The sequence below is a fragment of the Crocodylus siamensis genome, chromosome 1, assembly GCF_052110815.1.
Source record: "Crocodylus siamensis isolate JL-2025a chromosome 1, ASM5211081v1, whole genome shotgun sequence".
Lineage (NCBI taxonomy): Eukaryota > Metazoa > Chordata > Crocodylia > Crocodylidae > Crocodylus > Crocodylus siamensis.
This window is the reverse complement of record NC_143395.1, coordinates 382,363,784-382,385,618: the sequence shown is the minus strand read 5'-3', so window position 1 is coordinate 382,385,618 and position 21,835 is coordinate 382,363,784. Positions and strand designations below refer to the sequence as shown.

General features: G+C 40.0%; 1 protein-coding gene across 1 annotated transcript in view; it reads right to left on the bottom strand.

Annotated features, from left to right (window-relative positions):
- The window catches only part of ATP8A2 (ATPase phospholipid transporting 8A2), a 546,329-nt gene that overhangs the window by 120,932 nt on the left and 403,562 nt on the right, over positions 1-21,835 (bottom strand). Inside the window, exon 33 of the mRNA XM_090028654.1 lies at positions 17,389-17,496. Within this exon, the coding sequence (XP_089884780.1) occupies positions 17,389-17,496 (108 nt within the window). The remainder of the gene's footprint in view (positions 1-17,388; positions 17,497-21,835) is intronic.

Below are 21,835 nucleotides of genomic sequence, written 5' to 3'. Positions count from 1 at the left end.
ACTTGTATAAATGTGTTGAGTCTCACTGCTGTACGGCTGCTTAGAAGAAAGAACATTCACTCAGTGAAGAGCAGGGTAAAGATTGATTAAAATTCAAGTTTTCCTTGACTGGTAAAGCCAGCCAGAGGCGACTGACCCAGAGGCAGCTATTGAAAGACAGCAGGTGTGTGCAAACCTTGCAGTTGTTCTTTTGCTAAATCTCCCATTAGGTGCTGTTACAAGCTAGCAGTGTTGAGGGGGAGCTGTTCTGAAAGGAGAAAAGAAACAGGATATAAACAATAGCTTAAGAAAAGGAGAGCAAGAAATGAAATACTAGAACTGTAGGCAGCTTGCCCTGAGTTTTGACCCACTCAGCCAGATCCCAGATCTTTCCATCCTAGAAAAAAGAAACACATATGCCAAGCTTGTCATTACAGTACCTCAAGGACTAGTAAATTCTCTGTTGTGTACTGTCTTTTGACACTTTCCTACCATTTTTCAACACAGTTAATGGAAATGTTGTGCCTGTCTAAGACTACACCTGTCTGTCTGTTTGGGCAATTTCCTCAGTTTGCAGTTTTAGTAGCCTGTATTTTCACATGCCCATTAGTGTTCCAACTTCAATTGTGCAAAAGCTGTTCATAAACTCAAACCTTCTCTCTCATAGCAAGATGGGGAACATTAATGTGGCCAACAAACAGACTTGATTTACCATAATGTTTGCTAGTCAGTTGCAAGGCATCGTAATGATATATTTGGAGCGAAATCACCCTGTTGCCCTATAGAATTTACTGAACTGCTCAGGGCTAAGTACAAACAGTCAAAAAGCCTGAGGCTGAATTGATTCAGTCTTGGCAGGTTAGTTTAAGATGCAAAGATTGAACCAATAAGCTAATGAACGGACATTCATTCACTTGGGATTCAGGAAATGCAGTCACATACCAACACCGGCTCAAGCCAGAAGCCAGGGAGGGCTACATCTCTGCTCTCTGGCACATAGCCAGCATGGGCTGTGTGTTCATTTCCTTTTCCTGCTGCTCCTGAGGTCTCTGGGATTTGCAGTCCACAATTACAGCAGGAAGACTCTGCAGGATTGCTTATTACTTCCGGTTCCTGCTTGTAGGTGCCTCTGGGATTTGTAGTCCAGTGCTAAGCTGGCAGGGCAGGGCAGTTATGTCCGATACTACATTCAACCGGGTTTATCTTAAACCAGTTTTGGCCATTTTGAAACTGGTTTATGTGCACTGAATGTCTGTTAAACCAGTTTGTGTGTAACGTCTGTCCCTAGCCCAGGACTTCACAAACATCTGCTGTGCATAGGCTACACTGTCCCCTCCTCCTCTCCACCCCGCCCCCCCCCCCCCAAAAAAAAGAGCGATGGAAAACTTTATCCTATAGACAACTTTCCAATTGCCACATAGGAAGCTTACTTTGATTTTCAAATTGCTTATATTACATTAGAAGCCAAGAGGTAAGGATTTCTTAGGGTGATATTAGACTGACTGTGTAGTTAGGATAAAGTCTGACAAACTTTCAAATATAAGACATTTTCCCTCACATCTTGCATTCAAAAGCTTGCCTAACTTAAACCCAACGACATACTTAGTTCAATAAAAGATACCTCACCTAAAAAATCCTTGCCTCTCACAATTTCTGGACCATCACAGCTACAATATCACTTTAACACTCTTATTAGAAGCTAATATATTTACATTACATTACTGATATATAACAGCACGTTCTTTTTTAAATAAATCAAATGGGTTATATACACAACATATACATGTGTTGTGGCATGTGTAGGTACACAGAATATGCTTTTATATATGTATAAAAATATAAAGAGACCCTGAAGGCCCATATACAACGAATGCCCAAGTAGTAACTATGGATATCAACATGTTATTTTCCTTTGCACTATGGTTCTGACTTCATACTCATGCCACATTCTCATTTCAGCCTTCATCCTGAAAATGCACACTTTCACATTAGGCCAGTAGGTTTTACTATTGAAGTCAAGTGAACTGCTCACACACTTAAATGTGACAGGAAGTTTGTTAATCACAATTCTGGTGGCAATAAAGTTAACTGGCATATTATTAGATGCTACACCCTGCTACATTTCAACTGCTTTTGTTGCAGAGCAATCTCTCTTTCCTCCTCTTTGTGTGGCCTAGTTAAGCCCTCATCCTGAAATTAGATCCGAGTAGCTGGACTCCCTTCTGTGTGGTACGGAGGTCCATCTGGGCAGAACCAATGTTAATCACACTACGAACTCTTCAGGCTGGAGATGCTATTCTCTTGTTTATATATTCTGTGCTATATAGATTTTATAACCCTGCAAACTTACAAAGGTTACTAATACACACGCAGACTGACATTAAGCTATAATGGCACTAAATCAGTAATTCTGAAATGCTTTCTTACAGAGTTACAGTTCTTCTAACACATCCCCTTTTTGCCATTTAAAACTTAAAACCTGTAACAGAAGGGAAGCAGGTAAACTCAGTAGTCTGTGCTAATTTTGCCATCAACATAGCACTTTGCATTGTTTCCAAGTCTGCTTAAAACAATTGCATCTTTTCAGTAAATGTCTCTCAGAGTGTTCCTTCTTCTGGCTGCATAGCTGTCTGCCTGCAATTTCTCAAAGCGAGCCAGGATTTCATGTCCATTGGCCCCTGCATTCCTGCCAAAGCCCTGCAGAAATGAGAGCTGCTGCAGCTGCCAGGGTTTATTTACACACATTCCTGCCTCAAATTGAATTAATGAGCATAATTTAACTCAGGCAATGTCCTCTGCAGCTCTTGTTTCTCTTTGCCCTGCTTGACACTTCTTTCCCTCTTACAACTTCTCATATAGTCTTAAAGAAGTATACAAAAGTGACTCTGAGGTAACACGTTGCAACTCCAAGTATATCACTTAAGTCACATAAAATAAGCCCAGCTATGTGCACAGCATATTTTATGACAGGTCTAGGACTCCCATATTGAGTGCTCACAGGGCTAACTCAAATTTACCTGCTCTGATCAGTGTCTCTTAGCTTAACAATTTTAACTTCCACCAGACTAAGTTCTCAACACCTATCACCTTGAAGGCATCCTCAACACATGCCACATAAACGATAGCATCTAGCACAGACCAGTGCATTTGATAAGCCCTCCCCCATGTTGACAGCTCAGCCCATTTCTATTCTCTAAACAAGTGTCTGAAACCCCAGATCCAAGAGACTCTTTACAAAACTTAGGAAGATTCGGTATGGATCTAGTTATTTATAAGTCAGTTCTTATGCCACCAAACAGAACTATGAGATGTTTTCCGGACACAAGGTCAAAGGCAAAATGCAAGAAAGTTTCAGAAGCCTGCATAATTAAATAAACACATCTCATGTGTATTATCACATTGTTTACCTTTGCTTGCAATCCTTGGAACAAAACCTGTATTATTCTACAAATGGAGAGAAGGAGAAAAAGAAATGGTACACGTAGAGAGCAAAGTGCTAACTTGTCCTTCCACAGGCTCATCGTGTATACAAATGACATTCTTAATATTTCAAGATCCAAAAAGAAAAAGATTGCAACTCAGTCTCCTGCAAAGAGAGTGCCAAATGTTCTCAGTCATCGTGAATCACATGGGCTGGGGTAGGCAGCTTATGGCCTGCAGGTTGGATCTGGCCTTTCAAGCAATTTCATCAAGCCCTTGAAATTGGTACATCACTGGGAATTCAGTGGCAGGGGAAAGATCAGTGGCCAGGTCATAAGTCTGGCAGTATCTGGGTTGCAAGTGGTGGCCCACCTTTGGAGCAAGCTGTGGTAATTTGCCCCACTGCTTCTAAATGTTGCCAACCCCTGATATGGACTATTAACTAAGGTAAATGTATGCATTTTATTATTGAATCATATATTAGGGACCTACCAAAACTGCAGCGGAAGTGCGATGCACAGCAGCTCCTTTAATCTTGAAGTTTCCCCTGCACCCTCTACCCCCAGTGCTGATAGGCAGAGGGGCCCTTCCATTTGCTGCTCCATCCTGATCAGTGGGGAGGCAAAAACAACCATTTTAAATATGGCATGCTTTTTGCCTCGTACCCAGTCAGAAGCAAGCAGTGGGGCTGCTGGGGCCCTCCTGCCAATCAGCAGCAGGGAGCACATGTAGGAAACTGCAAGATTAAAGAAGCCGCCACACCATGCACTTCCACCATGATTTCAGTAGGTCTCTACTGATAATGGAGCCAGGTATTACTTGGATGCTATCTTGCTTACAAAGAATGTACAAAGTCCTATTTCCCAGAGCATACTAGTTTCTAAGCTTATGATTCCAAACCTGATTCCTATTAGCACTTCAACCAGAAGCACATGTTCTCCCTTCCACTCTCTCTTTCTTAGGCTAGGGACAGACATTCAAAAAGCCTGAGCCTGAATTGATTAAATCTTTGCAGCTTAGTCTAACCTGACTTGTCTGAATCAACTCATAACCACACAGACATCCCCTCTGGACTGAAAAAATGCAGGCACATGCTTGTAGTGGCTCAGGTTAGAGGCCGGGGGACACTAGAGCACCCCTTCCTTCCCTTCCTGAGTGCTGGGGAGCATGGCCAGGCTGGCAGGACACTGATTAAGGAGGGGTCCCCCCCAGCTGACCCAGCAAGGGTTTACACAGCATTTATTACCCCATCAGCAAAACAAAAGGATCTCTCATTAGTTTACGCTCTTCTTAAACAACTTGTTTTAAGGAAGGAATGGAGGGACATTACCAGCTGACCTGCTGATTAGCACCAAAAGCCCTAAGCCACTGTCCTTTGTCCCATCTCCCCAGCATGGACCGTAGCCAGGATGTGGTATGCTAGCTAATGCTGAGAGGTATCTGTGTAAGGCAGAGGGGAGGGGGGAATCCTTGCTTAGCAGGGAGTGGTGAGGGGAGGAGGGGAACAGGAGGAAGCTAGGCAGATGCCTGCAGTCTCTGCCAGAGCTCCAGTCAGGAAGCAGAGGGGAGGGACCAGCTCTGCTGTGGAGCAGAGAGCCCCACCCAGCCCAGAGAGCATGCCAGGATGCTGAGGGAGTCTGGTTTAACTTAAACCAGGAAGGGGTCTGGGACAGACATTGCATAAACCACTTTGATCCAAATCAGTTAAGTCTGATACTACACTCAATCAGGTTTATCTCAAATTGGCTTCAGCCATTTTCAAACCAGTTTATGTGCCCGGAACATATGTTCTGTTACAAGTTTAAACCAGTTTCTGATCACTTACACCGGTTTTTGTGTAATGTTTGTCCCTAGCCTTCAAGTCATGCTACAAGTTCCTCTCTGCTGCTCTTTGTCCTTCTGTAGCATTTTTCCCCTCATACATACATAAGTGCACACAGCTGCAATCAAATTAGCCCCCTTTCACTGTGTTTTCTTAGCAGACCCATTAGTATCCCTTGCCAACATGGCTTAATTTTTTCTTTGGCTTTGCATGCAATTCATGTTTCTGGGAAAGCTCTTATCTTGTCCATCAAGGAGTTCAATTGTTTTTTTTTCACATTTACCCTGAATGAAAGGTGCCTCTTACACCTATCATCCTCAATGAGATTTTGCCCAGGCCCCCAACACAATAGCACTTTTCACAAGCAGACAAAAGTGACTTGATAGAGTCAGTCTCCAATCTTGTTTATCCTACAAAACATGTATCGTTATACTTCATATGCCCATATTTTTATTAGTGTGGTGTTTTATACACCACACTAATAAAAATCAATAGCATAGTAAAATAGGGTTTATCTTAAATAAATACACCATCTTTTCATCTAATTTTTAAGTCATTACAGTATTAAAAAAAATCTTGGCTGGAATTTGGCTAAATCATATAAGACTGTAACTAGTGTTGCATAAACAATATTCCATATGGTTATTCTTCATTTTTCATTAACATCATACATTATTACAAAACAAATTCAAAACCCACAAGAACAAAGACATTTCTTTCACACAACAAAGTATGCTATACCACCACACAGAAGATAAAATATATGTAAAATAACATCACCACAATATATCCACCACTGATTTTTGTTACTCATTTAATGGGATGTTATTTTTGAAGTGATTCTGTATATTTGTAAAACCTGATGCTTACTCACAAGTAAAACATATTTTGCCACTTTGGCAAAATGGACAGTGCATTTCTCAGGAGATGTCCCCTCAAAAGTTATAGCTACCTTTGTTCTAAAGGTAGGCTGTGGTTATAAGCAAGCAAAGAAGTTGGCTTCACTTCTTCCAACAGATCAAGCATAACCTTTGTGCCTACTCACAGTTGCATGCCAAGCTGCTGACGCCCTGGAAGTGCAGAGGACAGACAATGAATTAAAGGCAGAAAAAACAAGAACTACATGGAAGCAGTGAGCCAAGGATACACTGGGATGGAGGGGGAAAGAAACAGAGTTTGGGGGAAAAGGAGACTAAAACTGACTGGATAGAGACTGGGAATTTGGGGATGGAGGGTATTTAAGCAAGGAGACCAAAACTGGGAATTGGGCAGGAGGAGGGTGGAGGAACAGAAAACAGCTTCCTTCACGACCCAATCCTTAAGGGTAGGTTCTTCCTTCACAGTGAATGAGGAAAGGCAGCTTTGTCGGTAGAGGCGGGGGCAGGGGGTGAAGTATGTGATCCTGGAATTAAAACCTGCACCACTGTGTATGTAAACAAGGCAGACTGGTTACAGCTGCACAGACCCTTTGAATTTTACTTCCTTACCTTCTGAATGCTACATCTTTGTGGGCCCCAAGACCAGTTTGCCCTTACGAGTCTCCTCAGTAGATTAAGCATTCAATCCCAGAGCTTCTCCTAACTAAATGGGCACTCTTCTCTACTGTTCAGCCTTTCAAAGATTGTACGGAAGCAAAAAAGCAAAACCACACAGACTTTGCTAAGATGCTTCTAAACCACAAACACAACTCATAAACAGCACAAGTTATACAGTTCTATGGAAAAACAGCACAAACCTACACACAAGACCTTTTTGTGCCCTCCCCCGATTGAGTTTCTTCTTAAGGTTCCTTTGGGGGAGTTCAGGATTTCTCTGCATCTCCTTTCCTGCTACCCAGATTTCTGCTTTGGGTCTGGACTCTATTTACTAGTGACATACTCTTTTTTAAAACAACTGATTCTAACCAACTGGCCCAAATCCAAATCCCCTTTTGGTACATTAGTAGTAGCACTTACTAATTTTTTCCTATTTAAGTGAAATTTAGGACCCTGGGAACAGATTTTTAAATCTTACTTCCCCTCTCCCCTCCTCATGCAACTTGCCTAGTCCTTCTGAACATACTACTACTGAGCATTTTCAGTCTGAACTCTTTAACTTATAGTTTTTTGCCAGTTGAGATGGGGAAGCTTATAATGTTTTTGGGTTCTGAAAGCACCTTCCCATCCCAACTCATTAAACTTTATCAGGCATCTCTCAATTTTAATTTTTTGTCATCTTTTCTTGGAGCCTTCTAGCAAAATTGACCCTTTGTTTTCCTCCCTCCAGATTTCTTTGAGCTAAAAAGAAAATCAACAGTTTCCTTGAAAGTGTTAGAGATTTTATACCTTGACCCACTACTGCCTACATAGTATTCTACCACCACTGGATACTTTCTGATTAAAAGGCTGAGAGCTATCTGGTATCATTGTAATTTTTAGACTCATGTTTTACACTCAGTGCTTAAATTATTCTGTGACTGGAACAAGTATCCCCTATTTGGCTGCACAACTGTTTTTTTTCAGTGAATATATTTGCCAAAGAAAATGTAGTTTCAGTTTGATCCAAAACCTATTTACAAAACTGAGTCAAATTCACCGCTTTTACCTAAAGAGCACACAAAATGGTGGTGATGCTGGTACTGTGCTACCCTTTTATCCAGTGATGACAGCACTGACACAGAATATAGGAAACCTGTGTTCACATCCTTTCTCTCTCAATGTACTTCCATTCACATCTTTGTTTTCCACGAGAAGAGCCCTAAACACCATGCTGTAGAGCAGAGCTGTCCAAGTGGTGGCCCACAAGATGCATATGGCCCACCAGGGGTTAAAATGCAACCTCCTCAGACTCTCCCTCAGTCACCACTCCCAGCATTGCACCAGCTGCAACAACAACTAGATACAGTTTCTAGGTTCCTCCTCCCTCCTCTGGCTGCCACTTCTCACTCTTGCCCTAGAGGGCAAGGCAGCGTGGAACAGCACGGGGAGCAGAGAACGAGTCTGGGCCACGTGTCAGGAGGACTGAGTGGAGATCATGCCTGTGTGGCACAGCAATGGTGGGTGCCTGCAAGGGCATGTATTACAGAAGATGGGAGGAGAAATTGTGTGCCCCCACAGCGCAGCAGTGGGGGTGGGGAGAGTACCCATACAGGCACACAGAGCAGCAGGTTTGTGGAGGGGGGTGTCCGTACAGTGAACAGCTCAGTGGCCTGTGGCTCACTTAGTGTGGCCCCCAAGGGCTCAGAAGCTGGACACCCCTGCTATAGAGCACTCGAGTGGGTCACCTTCAATCTCTTCTGTTATTACTATCCATTTAAATATTCATTGGAGCAGTGACTGGCACATGGTTGTCTCTCCTCCCAGCTGAGCTAACTAATCAGTGGCTGTAGCATCTTTCTCTCTCTGGACTAATGCATAAGTATTTTTAAAAAGGAACAAAGCTCTACCTGAGAAGTCTGAGGAACTTACCCCAGAAGGTCCCATAGTGTGGTGGATAGAGGGTAAAGGGTCAGATCTTAACCTGAAACAGACAACTATACATGTTGGCTAAGTACAGACAGCCAAAAAGCCTGAGGCTGAATTGCTTCAACCTTTGCAGGTTAGTTTAAGCTGCATAGATTGAACCAATAAGCAAATGGAACAGACACTCGCTTTTGACTCCAGAAATGCAGCCACATGCCTGCGGCATCCCAGACCAGAAGCTGGGGGGTTGCTAAAGTCTGCCTCCCTGCTCTGCTAGAGCAGATAGCTTGAATCTGGAGGGGATCTGGGACAGAAGTTCAATAAACTTATTTAATCTAAATCAGTTAAGTCTGATGCTACATCCATCCAGGTTCGTCTTCAACCACTTTCAGTCATTCTGAAAGTGATTTGTGTGAACTGAACTTCTGTGGTGTTACAGATTGAACCAGTTTCCAATCACTTGAACTGGTTTATGTGCAATTTCTGTTCCTAGCTATACTGATAAACCTGGGCCAGCTCCACATCCCCAGAGCTTGGGTGGCTCATTGCTTGACATATCAAGATCACAATAGTTTCAAACATGGCTATCCTTGTCAACAATAGAAATGAGGGAAGCATTATTACCACTGCCAGTACAGGTTAACTGGAAGGCAGTGTGGGAATATACTGGGCAATTGACCTGCAACAATATGAGGGGTGCTCAGAAGGGCTTGCTTTGCTGCCAATCTCTCTGCTTCTGGAGTCCATGTGCACCTAGTAATGTATGCATATTATAAGGGAGACTCCTTGGAGCTTGGTTTCAAATTTTGCCCTTAGAAGTGCACATTTTTAAAAAGTAAAACAAATCATGATAAATACTGTAGGGCTGCAAGGGAATAAAAGCATGTTTTAAATTAATCTGGAAATATTTTTCCATCTAAAATGACTAGACCTTCCTGTTTGGAAAAATCCAGGCTAAATAACATGGCAAGGAGTGATTAAGCCTGGGGAAAACAAGAACTCTGAGGGGGGGTGGAAATGAAGCGCAAAGAAAAGCCCAACACAAATATGAAAACCCCAACAAAAAAATGACACTCCTTTCGTTTCTCCTTTTGCAAGCAAAGCACATAAATAATAAGAAAACAGCACTTAAACAAGAGAAAAGTATCTACTATCTGACTCATCTGTTCCACCCATGATGCACAGCTGCCTTGATGGAAGAAATCAAGGAAGCTCAAATGCAACTTGAAACAGCTACCTGAAGGCTGACTGCCAGCCCCAGGTTGTCCTACATTGTCCTATTGTTCTGTCCCATCCTCAGCTGGGAGAATTTTCCAGTGTTCCTGCTATGGGTTGTACATAAAGGGTTGCAGTTACTTTGCATATGATTTGCCTAACAAAACTTCCCTTTCAAATGGTCAAATTCATGAACATAACTAGGCTGAACTAAAGCAATTGTTCTAATTTGTACTCAACTTGGAAATGGACTGCTTCCTTCCCACACTTGATGAAGGGTGGTCAAAGCCTGAAAGCTCATCTCCAATCTCAACCAACAGATTAGTCGAATAAAAGATATCATCGCATCTCACAACACTGCTATTTCAACAAATCTCCCAATAGCCCAGCAAAGAAATTATGGACCTAATATGGCTAATGCCAATATTAGCAGGCCTACTACAGAATGGCTTGGATCTTTTTATAAACCTTGTACTGGCTGCTATCAGGGACAGGATACTGGATGACCTAGCCAGTATGGAAACTGGTTTTTCAAAATTCTTTCCTGTCAACATGTTTGAAAATCCAGAGAGCTTTTGTAAGAACTGATATTTGTGCACACAGTCTTCAGCACAATATAGTAGCTGCTTTTTTGAATTAAAACAGCCAATTGTTTTTAATTAAGAAAATACTCACTCGGATATTTTCTGACCATCTCTCCAAAAACATGCAATAAGCTTTGCTACCCACAAATAAAATCTTCTAAACGCAAGGCTAAATGATTTGGGAGAAATCTATAAACGATCATGAGCAACTTCATATTCCAAAATGTGAATAATAATGTGATTTTTCAGAGCACATTCCATTACCACAGAACTGTAATTCAGGTCTGAGTTAAAGGGCTGACTTCTCTGTTTTCATGGGCTGAGCTATGTCTGACTCCAAAGGTAAAATATCTGGATAGTCTGCCAGTTATCTAAAGGTGTAAATGCCTTGTCTACTCATGTAAACGCATTCCAATATAAGTTATGGAATGGCATTTAACCATGGTTATAGCTACTTGATTTCTAAACATGGTTTGGCTAGACATTGTGGACAAGGTCCAGACCATAGTGGAACAGTGTTTAAAACTGTGATTAAAGCTCCATGTACACTGGCCTGTTAAACTCTTTTCAAAGAGTCTGACCCTTTAATTTTACCTATAGTCAAGTTACATTTTATTAACTGAACATCTATTTAATGTGCTAGTCCTATAGGTAAATTCTTGCAAATGGGGTATAAAGGTAAGGTGCCAAAAGCAGAGAATTCAATCAATGATGCTCATTATCTCCCATTTTTCACATTTCCAAATCTATCAGCTGCATTCATCAAATATTTTAATGGTATTAGACACAAAACATACTAAAAAGATATGGTTGTATTCCATGTACACCAATAACCTTTATTGATTTACATAGTCCTCCTTTCATTATAGCTTGATTTTGTACCGGAAGAAAAATATGAGCAACTTTTTATATATAACCTGATGGATTTTCTTTTTCAAACTCACTGAAACTTCAACAGAATCACATTAAAATAAATTTAAAAAAGAGAAAAAACAGCCAGTGATTTTGCAAATGGAACAAACAAGATTTGCACAACCAAAAATCAGAGGCAGATGAAAGCTGACCCAATTTTTGGTATTTATTACCAGCTTTGAGACCTGGGTGAATTCCTGTAGCCCAAGTTTAACCCTAGGAAAACAGGAGTTTTTTTTATTTTGGAAAAGCTGACACAATCTTGGCACAGCTGCATGAACAGCACATCTTTAAGGCCTCCTTGAGATGTACATTCATGGATAACAAATTTATCGTGCAGCGATAAAAAAACATCCAGGAGAGATTGGAGAGTCATTTGCCAGGGAGGTGTTTAGGGGTTTTAGGAAACAATACATGTGTATTCTGATTATTTTACATTCAGAACGCATCTTTAAAAGTTATTGTAATGTCATTTCATTGATCTTTTCTGAGGGGTGAATACCAGAGCATGACAATGTCAGAGACCTAAAAAGGCAGATTTGCTTATTAAAGTCATTCATAGATTATAAAAATAACTAAACCATTCCCTCAGCAGATAGGATTAAAAATGTATGCATACTTCATTACTCTACCCTAATTTGTCTGCTCAAAACACAGTCCAAATCTCCTGTAAAAAAAGTTCCCAAACCACATCAAATGCCATGGAGACCCACTGTGCATAATAATAAAAATAAACAAGATCAGCAAGCACTGTGAACTTCACTTTGCAGGCAGAAGTCTAATTTTTGACTAACATCTGAATGCAGAGTTTCCACAGACTGAAACATTGACACCACCACGTAATGTGCAAGTGATTGTACACAAACAAATCACAATCAAAAGGCCCGGTTTTCTAACCAGAGCCAAACAGTGTGGAAATATGAGAAACCAAAAAGAGCAACAAGAGAAACCTCAAGAAAATAAATAAATTGAAAAAAAGAGACTGGCAAAGATAGTCAGGAAAACACAAGTATGTACACTAAGCTGTTAAATTGTCAACAGCTGAGTAAAGATTTAGAAGAACAGCAATACGAAGCTGGTTTATCATGGCCACTGAAATATTAAAGAATATGAAGCACTGAGAAAAAATATGAGGCTTATCTTCTGCAAAGGCTCCTTTTTTCCCACTACTTAGTACTAATATAAATTCAGCAGGAGTCCAACATTATAATCATCCTAAATTTTAGTTAAAATCACTGTATGCATAACCAATAGTTTCTTCCGTAATTTCACAGTCCTGGCCAGTCAAACTATAATTTCTACAAAAGTTAGACATCCGATGAAAGGACTGAGGAAGGCTACATCAGGTTACCGGAACCTGAGCAGGAAACGTAAAGAAGCTTCTGCTAAGTATAGATAACTCTTTCTCTTTTGCCATACTTTTGGCACAAAGAAATAGATCTACCAAAGCACTACCATGGGACATGGAAGAGGACACTACACAGCAGTTTCAAAATAGATTTTAATAGTCTCAAGTAAAAAAACAGAAAGGGGAGCAGCCTTAATATCTTTCTTAAACTGTCATGTAGGAGCCAAAGACCTGCCAAGTGAGGGATCTAGCACCTAGGACCTTATTTAATTCAGCCCAAGTGGACTTCTGAAAAAAAAAATAGGAAAAAGAAAAAAAAAATAAGACTGACATTGCTACAAGAGACTGGAATAATCTCTCAAAGTATATATGCATGCAGGAGGTCCACTGAAATGGCCCTGACCCTTGAGTTGTTTTCACTTAATAATGGCAAAGCTGATGCATTCAAATATGATTTTGGTGATTGTGTCAGTGAATCTCCTCTTGCTTTTTCTTAGTTTCTTTGTCCCTCTTTTTCTGTAAGCACAAGTGTTTGAAGCTAGAAGTGGACACATACACTAAGGTAAAGTACCAATTCTAGTCCTTCCAACAACAAGTTCGGTAAATGACCTCAAATCTATAAGACAGCGGAAATGGCAACGTCAATCTGTGTGCACGATAGCATGGTTTCAGTCAAAACAAGCCTTAAATCCCTAAGTCTTAGACATGATTGCATACAACATACCATCTAGTGAGAAAAAACCTCCAAAACACTGAATGCCTCACACCACAGACTAACCACAGGATGAGACTCTTTAAAAGAAAGGGAAAAAAATAAAAAGTTGATAGTGAAACGTATGTATTATGCAAATCACCTTTGAGAACTTTTAATGACAGGATTAACTGATTCATGAGGCAAAGACAAATGCAAGAGGGTTACATGGAGAAGATGATATAGAAATTACAAAACCAGAATAGATAATGGTTTCCTGCTTCCAACAATACCTGCTGCCAGATGCTTCAGAGAAACGCATAAGCTTCCCATAAAGCACCTAAGTAAACAACAGTATAACATGGGAAAAGAAAGGATTGGGAGTCGTCTTGACCCAGCTGGTACACAGATTAAGACCTAAGGTTTGATAGGGCTCATATTTTCTTTTTATTCTAGCCAGTGGAACTCCATATGTTATTCTCATTCATACAGGCCCAAAGCCTGTCTGCTTTGACTTTACAAAGGGCATTCATTTGATAGCAAAGTACAAGCAGCTTCTTCTCCTAACACTTACGTGACTCAGTTAAGGAACTGGCAGAATTGTCCCAGTCCCCCCTAAGAGGTAGGAAGACAGAGCTATGGTTGATCCACTAGCCAAGGAGGCAGGTTGGCTGGGGTTAATAGCTGCAGCCCCAGAAGGAGTTCAGAAGGCGGCAAGCAGTTTCTGCATATCTGGGAAACACATAGTGCTATCCCTGGGGCAGTATCTCTCAGCAACCGTCTTCTCTTAATGGCACTATCTAGCCAAAATATATAATGAATAAAAAACAGAAACAGTCCAGGTCTACTTGTGCCAGTAACTTCTACCTAATAGAAATGGCAAAAAGATCAGCTTGGTATTAAATGTGTGTAACATGGTTTGCTTCCAGAAGCACTCACTCAAAAAATCTAGTCCGAATTGGTATATGCGCCTGACTCTAAAGAGCAAGCAGAGACAGGGAGGGTAGATCACTTCCCTTCTTGAATGCTACTACCTTGTGAGAACAATAAAAGGTAGATTTTTTCTTAAAATAATGCAAAGATGCTCCAGAAAAAAGAGGACCAAGCATTGATCATGTTAAGCCTTCAGGAGGTGTACTCATCCACTTCTGGTTCTGTTTAGGAAAAGGATCATACAGATTTAAAAGCCCCCAAAGCTACCAAAGATTTTACTACTTTATTTCCAGTTTCAGATGTCTTTTATTACTGGAAAGCTTCCATTAAGTTCAGCTGGGATTTTATCACTGCTTAGTCTTGTTATTATTATGTTTCATTTATTGTATTATGAAGTGCTTGAAAGGAAACAAAAAAAATCCATTGTCTCTTTGATAGCAGAGAATAATTCTTTAATTCTAATAGTTGTTTCCCTTTGCCCCCAAGCTAAACGATATTTCCCCTCTGTGAGAACACTCCAAATATAATGGACAAGAGAAAGAAATACTTAAGCAAAACGGTTTAATGAACCCCAGAAGAAACAATACATCTATTCAGATGCCCAATGATCCAAGAGTTTCCATGCAAGTATTCAGCGAATGAATGAAATAAAATGTTTTGCATGTCATGTTTTTGACTCATTGTGGGAAATGCTCATTGATATGGGCACTAGTTTAGAATTTTAATTAAAAGTCAGCAGGTGTATTCTGTTTAAACATTGATTTTATCTCTATATAATGTTGATAAATGCAATAATGAAGAAGGATTTAAAAAGAAATAAAACATAAGTTCTTCATTTCCCACTTTCTTATACATCTTGCTTACTTACAACCATAGAAAGCAAAACAACAGGAACAAAGGAATATTTCAACTAGTCTGGGAAAATGAGTAAAACCATCCATTTTGCAGTCTGGAGCCAAGCATGGTCCCAGGTCATTTGACCATGGATTGGTATTATGATAGCAACTGATTTCTCAAGAGCCTCTGTGCAAGTTACAGCAGGTTCTACACAAGTTCCCTCTAACTTAGGAGTCTTCTTTCATTTTTGGAAGTAGAAAAATATGTAACAACACTATGACAGGATGGTATTATTTAAAGTAATCTTATGCTGAAACCCACACAGAACATTCAATCTAACTCCCTTTCCCCACAAACCTCTTCTGTATTCTTGCTAAGATGATGAACAACCCTTTAACATCTTTGAGAGCTGATTACTGATCCAGGAACACAGTTCCACAAATATTGGACTACACTTAATGGTCTTACTCAGTCACTCACAATGTAAATGTTGTCCTCTCTACACGAATAATCTCCAGTATTGTTTTACTCTCAGCAAGATATTAATGACATACCTCAAGATATCATTTGTTTCAGAAAACCAAAAAGAGTATAAAATAACATAGTTTAAATAGAAAAACATTTTCTAGAAAGTACTGAGGCAAAAATAAAATGTTACATAACACCATGTTTCTTTGTTCTGGGACCTGTGGGTTATGCTGGAACAGATGTTAACCACAACTATGATGCTGAATTTTTTGTTGTTGCAATAAAAAAAAAAGTCCCCTGAAATATACTGCATTCTAAACCCCATAGTCTGAGCCTTCTAATATGCAGGACTAGCATACTCTGACATTTGCACATTAAAAATTCTGACACATTAATGGCGGCATTACAAGTCTGCTGTGGTGGACTGCAAAAGTGATTCATAGCTGTGTGTGATACTCTAAATCAAATTTCAGCTTAATTTATGGAAATGTGAGTAAGAGCTGCTGATGTAAATGTACATTGTGAAACACACTGAGGATCACTAAGAAATACTATCAAAAAAACTTGGTTTTTTCTCTGTCAGTCATATGCTAGCTGATCCCATGCTGTCAGCTGTCACTCTTTCTCTTTGCTTTAGAAAGCTGTCCATGACAATATACTATAACCTCCATTATCCTCTGCATTGCACCACAATATAATAAAATATTTATTAGGCCCAAACCATCCTGAAGCAGAATGATGCTAGAGTTGCTCTTGTTTACTACATGAAATTATGTGATAACACATCATTCATTAGGCTTGTGCTGCTTTGCTTGTCATATTTTCTGATACGTAAGGATGACATTTTATAAAAATTAAACGTGCTTAGGTGCTTTGGTAAAACTCCTACCATTTTGTTTTTTCCTTTTCTCTCTATATAGAGTAACATCTTTACAAATTAAATCTTTAGATCTTTATAATTCCAAACTTGCTGCAAAATAATTTTGAATAGTTACTGACCCGGATTACTTTTCTGTTAGCTCTAAACGGCATTTCACTGTATATGTATTAACCCTCCATTGTTCCTGAGAGCCTTCTATTTTAAATCCTCTCTCTGGGCTCTTGAGTGATTTTGACAGGCTCATGATTCAATCAGTTCACCAAGGGTTGAAATAATGACACCAAAGGGAGAATTTTACCACCTGGAATTCAACTGACATTGAACCAACAAATCCAAAACTCCACTAATGCTGCAAAAAGGGACCAATAATATATCTGCTTCCCTTCTAACTCCTGGTGATCCCATGAGTTGTTTTCAGGTGTAGTTTTTGTACATTTTTAACAAATTAAGGAAAATAGAATAACAAAACAAACAGGCAGAGAATGTATATTTTTAAAAATATTAAGTATTAGTCTGCCATTCTATCAACCCTTCATTACTACACAAATCTCAAGGAATAGTAGGAATGAAAGGCACTATCATGCATCCACCCAAGTCAACTTGAAGCTTCCATACAGTATATGCCTCACGTTTTAAATACTGTATATAACTGAAGTCAAATCAGTACTGAATTTTACAAACACAGAAGAGTTTTTAAATACAACTCAAGTACCCTTATTGCAGGCCTTTCTTTTCCAGGAATCATTTTATTGTTGTAGTAGCACAGTTGATATCATAACTTGCCTAAAGTACTGAAGGCAAAATGCTGCTGTTAAGATGAACGCCCACCAATCTCCTATACCCGAGCATTAAAACTAACCTGCCCAAGCATGTCTGGTGCGATGGGGAAAGTGGGCCAGATGGTAGAATATACTCCAAAGAACACCAGCCAGAGCAGCATGCTTCCCCAAACTGCCAGGTGACTAAACTGTAAGGACAGAAGAGAGAGAGAGAAATGGAGTAAACATATCTATTTAACAGATACTATTTTTCTTTTTCTACTCACTCTTTTTCCATTCAGGTCTCTGCTGGTCTCACTTGCAGCTATATAGTGTACTTGGTTTTAGGCCAGAAGCACAGGTTGTTTAAACAGCACATAACAGCTCCTCTCTTTAATTTTTTCTCCATGACAGAGAAGACACATAGCCTTCTCAGCCAATCTTTTTTTTGTAGCTCCAGAAACTCAGACTCTCTCAAAACTCTGACTTATCTAGTCTGACTCCTGGTTTCTATTTTCCTCCTGGTACATACCAGCTTACATAAAGATACCCAGTGAACCTTTTCAAAGTCTTGGGTTAAGGTCATACTCACAAATTCATTAGGTCATAGAATGTATACAGATAAGCCAGGTGCTCCAGTAAGAAACCTTCACTCCGGAAGAATCATATTCTCATTTTACACGTTAATAACAATAAGCATAAACTATTATTTACTGATTACTTTTTTAAAGGAGTGCTAGAGAAGATGCAGATATGCAAGACACCAAAGGAGTCCACAGTTTAAATTAAAAAATGCAAACAACAAAGAAACCAGACAGGATGACAGTAAAGGAAGCCACATTAAAGCAACATGATCAAAACAAGTGTACAGCATATACTGAATAAATACAAGATGGTATGATGTCATAATTCCATGTGTTATTGGAACAGCAGAGTTGTGAGACTTTGAGGTGAACACTTGAATACTTTGAATACTGAAGAAGTACATTCTGCTTCATGTGGTATGACTCACAGGTGGGGCCATTTATAAAGGGCAGAGACTTATCTAGTCACTGGGGTCACGGACCATGAGACGGGACGCGTCGGTTCCATTTCTGAAACTGTCACTGACTTTACTGCGATAAGGCAGGGGTGGCAAATCACTTCAACTCCCTGTGCTGCAACTTACTCACCCATTAAATAAATTTGATAATTCTTGCTTTATATTTAGGACATAAGACTAAATTAATACTAGTAAGGTTCTTTGACATCCTAGGATGAAAGAAACTGTAGACATTCAGAGTATTTTCTTATTAATATAAATTTATTTTAATGATGATCATGTGTTGAAAGAAACATTAGTCCACATTATGAACAAGTTGATTACCATTCTGAGTGAAACATTTTAGACCCTCATCAGGTATTTCACATGGAACTAACTGTGCCAGTTGGCAGTGTTATGCATACATAGAGCAGTTTGATGGCTATAGAGAGTTAAACGGCAAAATTGAAATCACTAAAAGGAAACAAAGATGTAACACAAACTAGCACAGAATTTTATAATAAATCATTTTAACAGTAAGATTTCAACTTCTTATAATATTAAGCATTTATACAGCCAAGTAAGCTCAAGTTGCTTTATAATATTAACTATTTAACTCAAAAAGCATTCTGACGAGGGAGATCTGAAAATATTAACTCAGTTTTACAGGCAGCAGAACTGAAGTCGAAAGCTGGAGGCATAAGCCATGGGCAGAAAATTGAACTCACAAGCTCCCCCCTGCCAAACCTGTGCTTTTTTTCCATACCACGCTGCCTCCCAAGGAGCCTCTCTGGCAACAGTTTTAAATATTTATTTCACTTTAAAATGACTCAAGCTCCCAGAACAAATTCCATCAGTTGAAGCCAGGTGAAAGCTACCAGCAGTTTGCAGTGGGTTCAAGCCCACAAGCTGTCATTTGTCATCAACTCTCACTGACCTTGGTTCTAGTTCAGAAAAACATGTGAATGCTGGGGATGGATTTGGGGATGTACATATATGCTCTCTGGCATTGGGGCTTTCAGTGGAAATCAAGGGTGCTCAACAGCTCCCAAAATACAGCCCTTGTAAAACTGCTGCAGGAGCTCATCTTTAAAGAAAGTGCAATTTACATGGGTGGGAAAGAAAGAACTGAGAAAATGTCATCTTTTCAGGAAAGACTGATTTTCCCCCTGAGCTACAGTAATTTCATATAATCAGCCAGCAGATTCAGCACAGCTCAGGCTGAATGTTCTGCTCCAAGTCACTAAAGGCTTGAGGATACAAAAACAGTACGAATAAAAATGAGCAGGAGAAAATCTGTATGGCTGTTCTTTGACTTAAGAAGTATTCACCACTTGCGCGCTCCATATTACCTCTTTTTCTCTTCGCTCACTTCACGAGATGCTTAATTTCGTAACAACTTTAACATTCCCATCCTCACCTTCATGGCTGTGCATTCCCCAAACACGGTGCATGTCTTATTTGGGGATATGTGGAATGTAAGAAAAAATGGTAGATGCAAGTCAAATGAAAACCTGTTCCACAGTTTCTAGTTTTCTCTTTTCAACTATTTTCTGAGTCATATTTATCTAAATTATTCTGCAATAGCTTCTGATGCAAGAAACTGAGCTATAAGTGTTTCATCAACAGCCTTGTGCAGCATTAAATATAAACAAAAAATGAGAAATTCTAAATGTTGCGACTGTGAAGTTGTTTCTGTTGTACATCGTGGAACTACCTTTAGCGAGACCTCTTCTCTATCCCCCATCTAGTAGTCAGGATAAGAACTGCTGTGTTACTAGGTTGGTCATTTATTTAGAGTGTTCATCTGAACCTATCATGTTTTTCATGTTGGTAGAGTCTCTCTCTCCCCCCCTTACTCTTGAGGCTAAACCACATGTAACTAATCCACTTGATGATGGAGAAGAGGCTTAACTCAAAGTCATACATTTAATACTCTGAGTAATTTGAAGGTTCTTCATGTGTTGATTCACTTGCAGCTGAAACAATAATTGTTACCAACATCAAGCCCTAAGATGAAGCAAGTTACTACAGTGCCCAAGCTTTGAGCGATGAGTTCAGAACTGCATATTTACTTTTTTTTTTTAAATCACGGAGAAGAAAAAAACCCCAACCAGAAACATGAGTTGCATTTAAATAAAAGAAAGAAGAAGCAAACCATGAGGAATTTTTTTTTTTACCCATTCTAAACTTTTCTCCATAAAATTATAGAATTTATCACCACAGGGATTTACTGAACTTAAACAAGTACCATTTTTGGTTAAATTCAGAAAAGAAGTGAATAGAAATTGGTGCCTTTTCATTCACATGGGATTATTAGCCAGAGAAGAGGTGAGAAAAAAATATTCATAATATAATAGGATTTTTAGAAGCCCCATATGTCTGATTTTTGTTCACTTATAAATTTGTGGTAGTATACACTTGTTTTTAACAGGTGCCTTTTGATGTTAAAATGATGCAACTCTGAAGAAAAAAAAAATAAAAATCCCTATGCACAGGCAACATGAGAAATATAGCGCTTATGGCCTTTCATTGTTTTCTGATGAGGAAACAAGGCAAAGGATGTTGACACATTCAGAGGTATTAAATAAAATGAACCACTTAAATAGCACTTTTCATTTTCAATCTAAAGCACAATCATTAACCCTAATAACCCCTGTGTAAGGGCTGTAAGGTCCCCTCTACATGTTCTATCTATTATGCAGTTACCATGTTAATTACAATAAATTTAGACTTGCTACACATGCAAAATATCTGTGGCGCCTTAAAATGTCCAACCATCTACAAAGTTATTGCTTGAAAATATAACTTTATAGTTGGGTTCTATCCAGATTTAATTGCCCATGTAGGCAGTCTACAGCTCAGAGACCACAGCTTCTGAGATATTCCAATCCCTGGGGAGCACAATGCACCGGGAGGACTCCACACAGTAGCTGGAAGATCACAGCTCCTGTCATCTCCCAGCTGTGGGATGCTTCACACCCTCCCAGGGATGGGAGATCGCAGCAGCACCCTACAGTTGCTGGGACTGAGAGTCCCATTAGTTGTAGGGCTGTGCATTAGACCTGTGTAAAGCGGCTAGTATTCACTTCGAATTCGGCCGGCTTGGGGGACAGTGATTTGAATCACTGCCCTGAATCGATTCGGCTGAATCAGCTGAATCTCTGAATCAGACAGGCCCAATCCTGGCCTGCTCTCCCAGCTGTGTCAATGGCTGCCCCCCAGCCAGCCCAGCTCCTGGCTCTTAAACAAAAAAAAGAGCCCTGATTCACTGGCTGCTGCCAGGAAGGGGGATAATCCCCACTGCACTCTATGGGGGCACTGCCATGAGCCCCCAGAAGCCCTGACGGCTGCTGCAGCAGCTAACGAGATGAGACTTTTTATTTTATTTTTTAAAGAGCCGGGAGGTAGGGCCAGGCAGGGGAGCTATGCAGTGGGGGCAGCAGGGATCACCCTCCTGCCTGGCAGCAGACAGTGAGTGGAGGGTTTTTGTTAAGTCGAGGGAGCTCCCAGCTGTGGGAACCTGC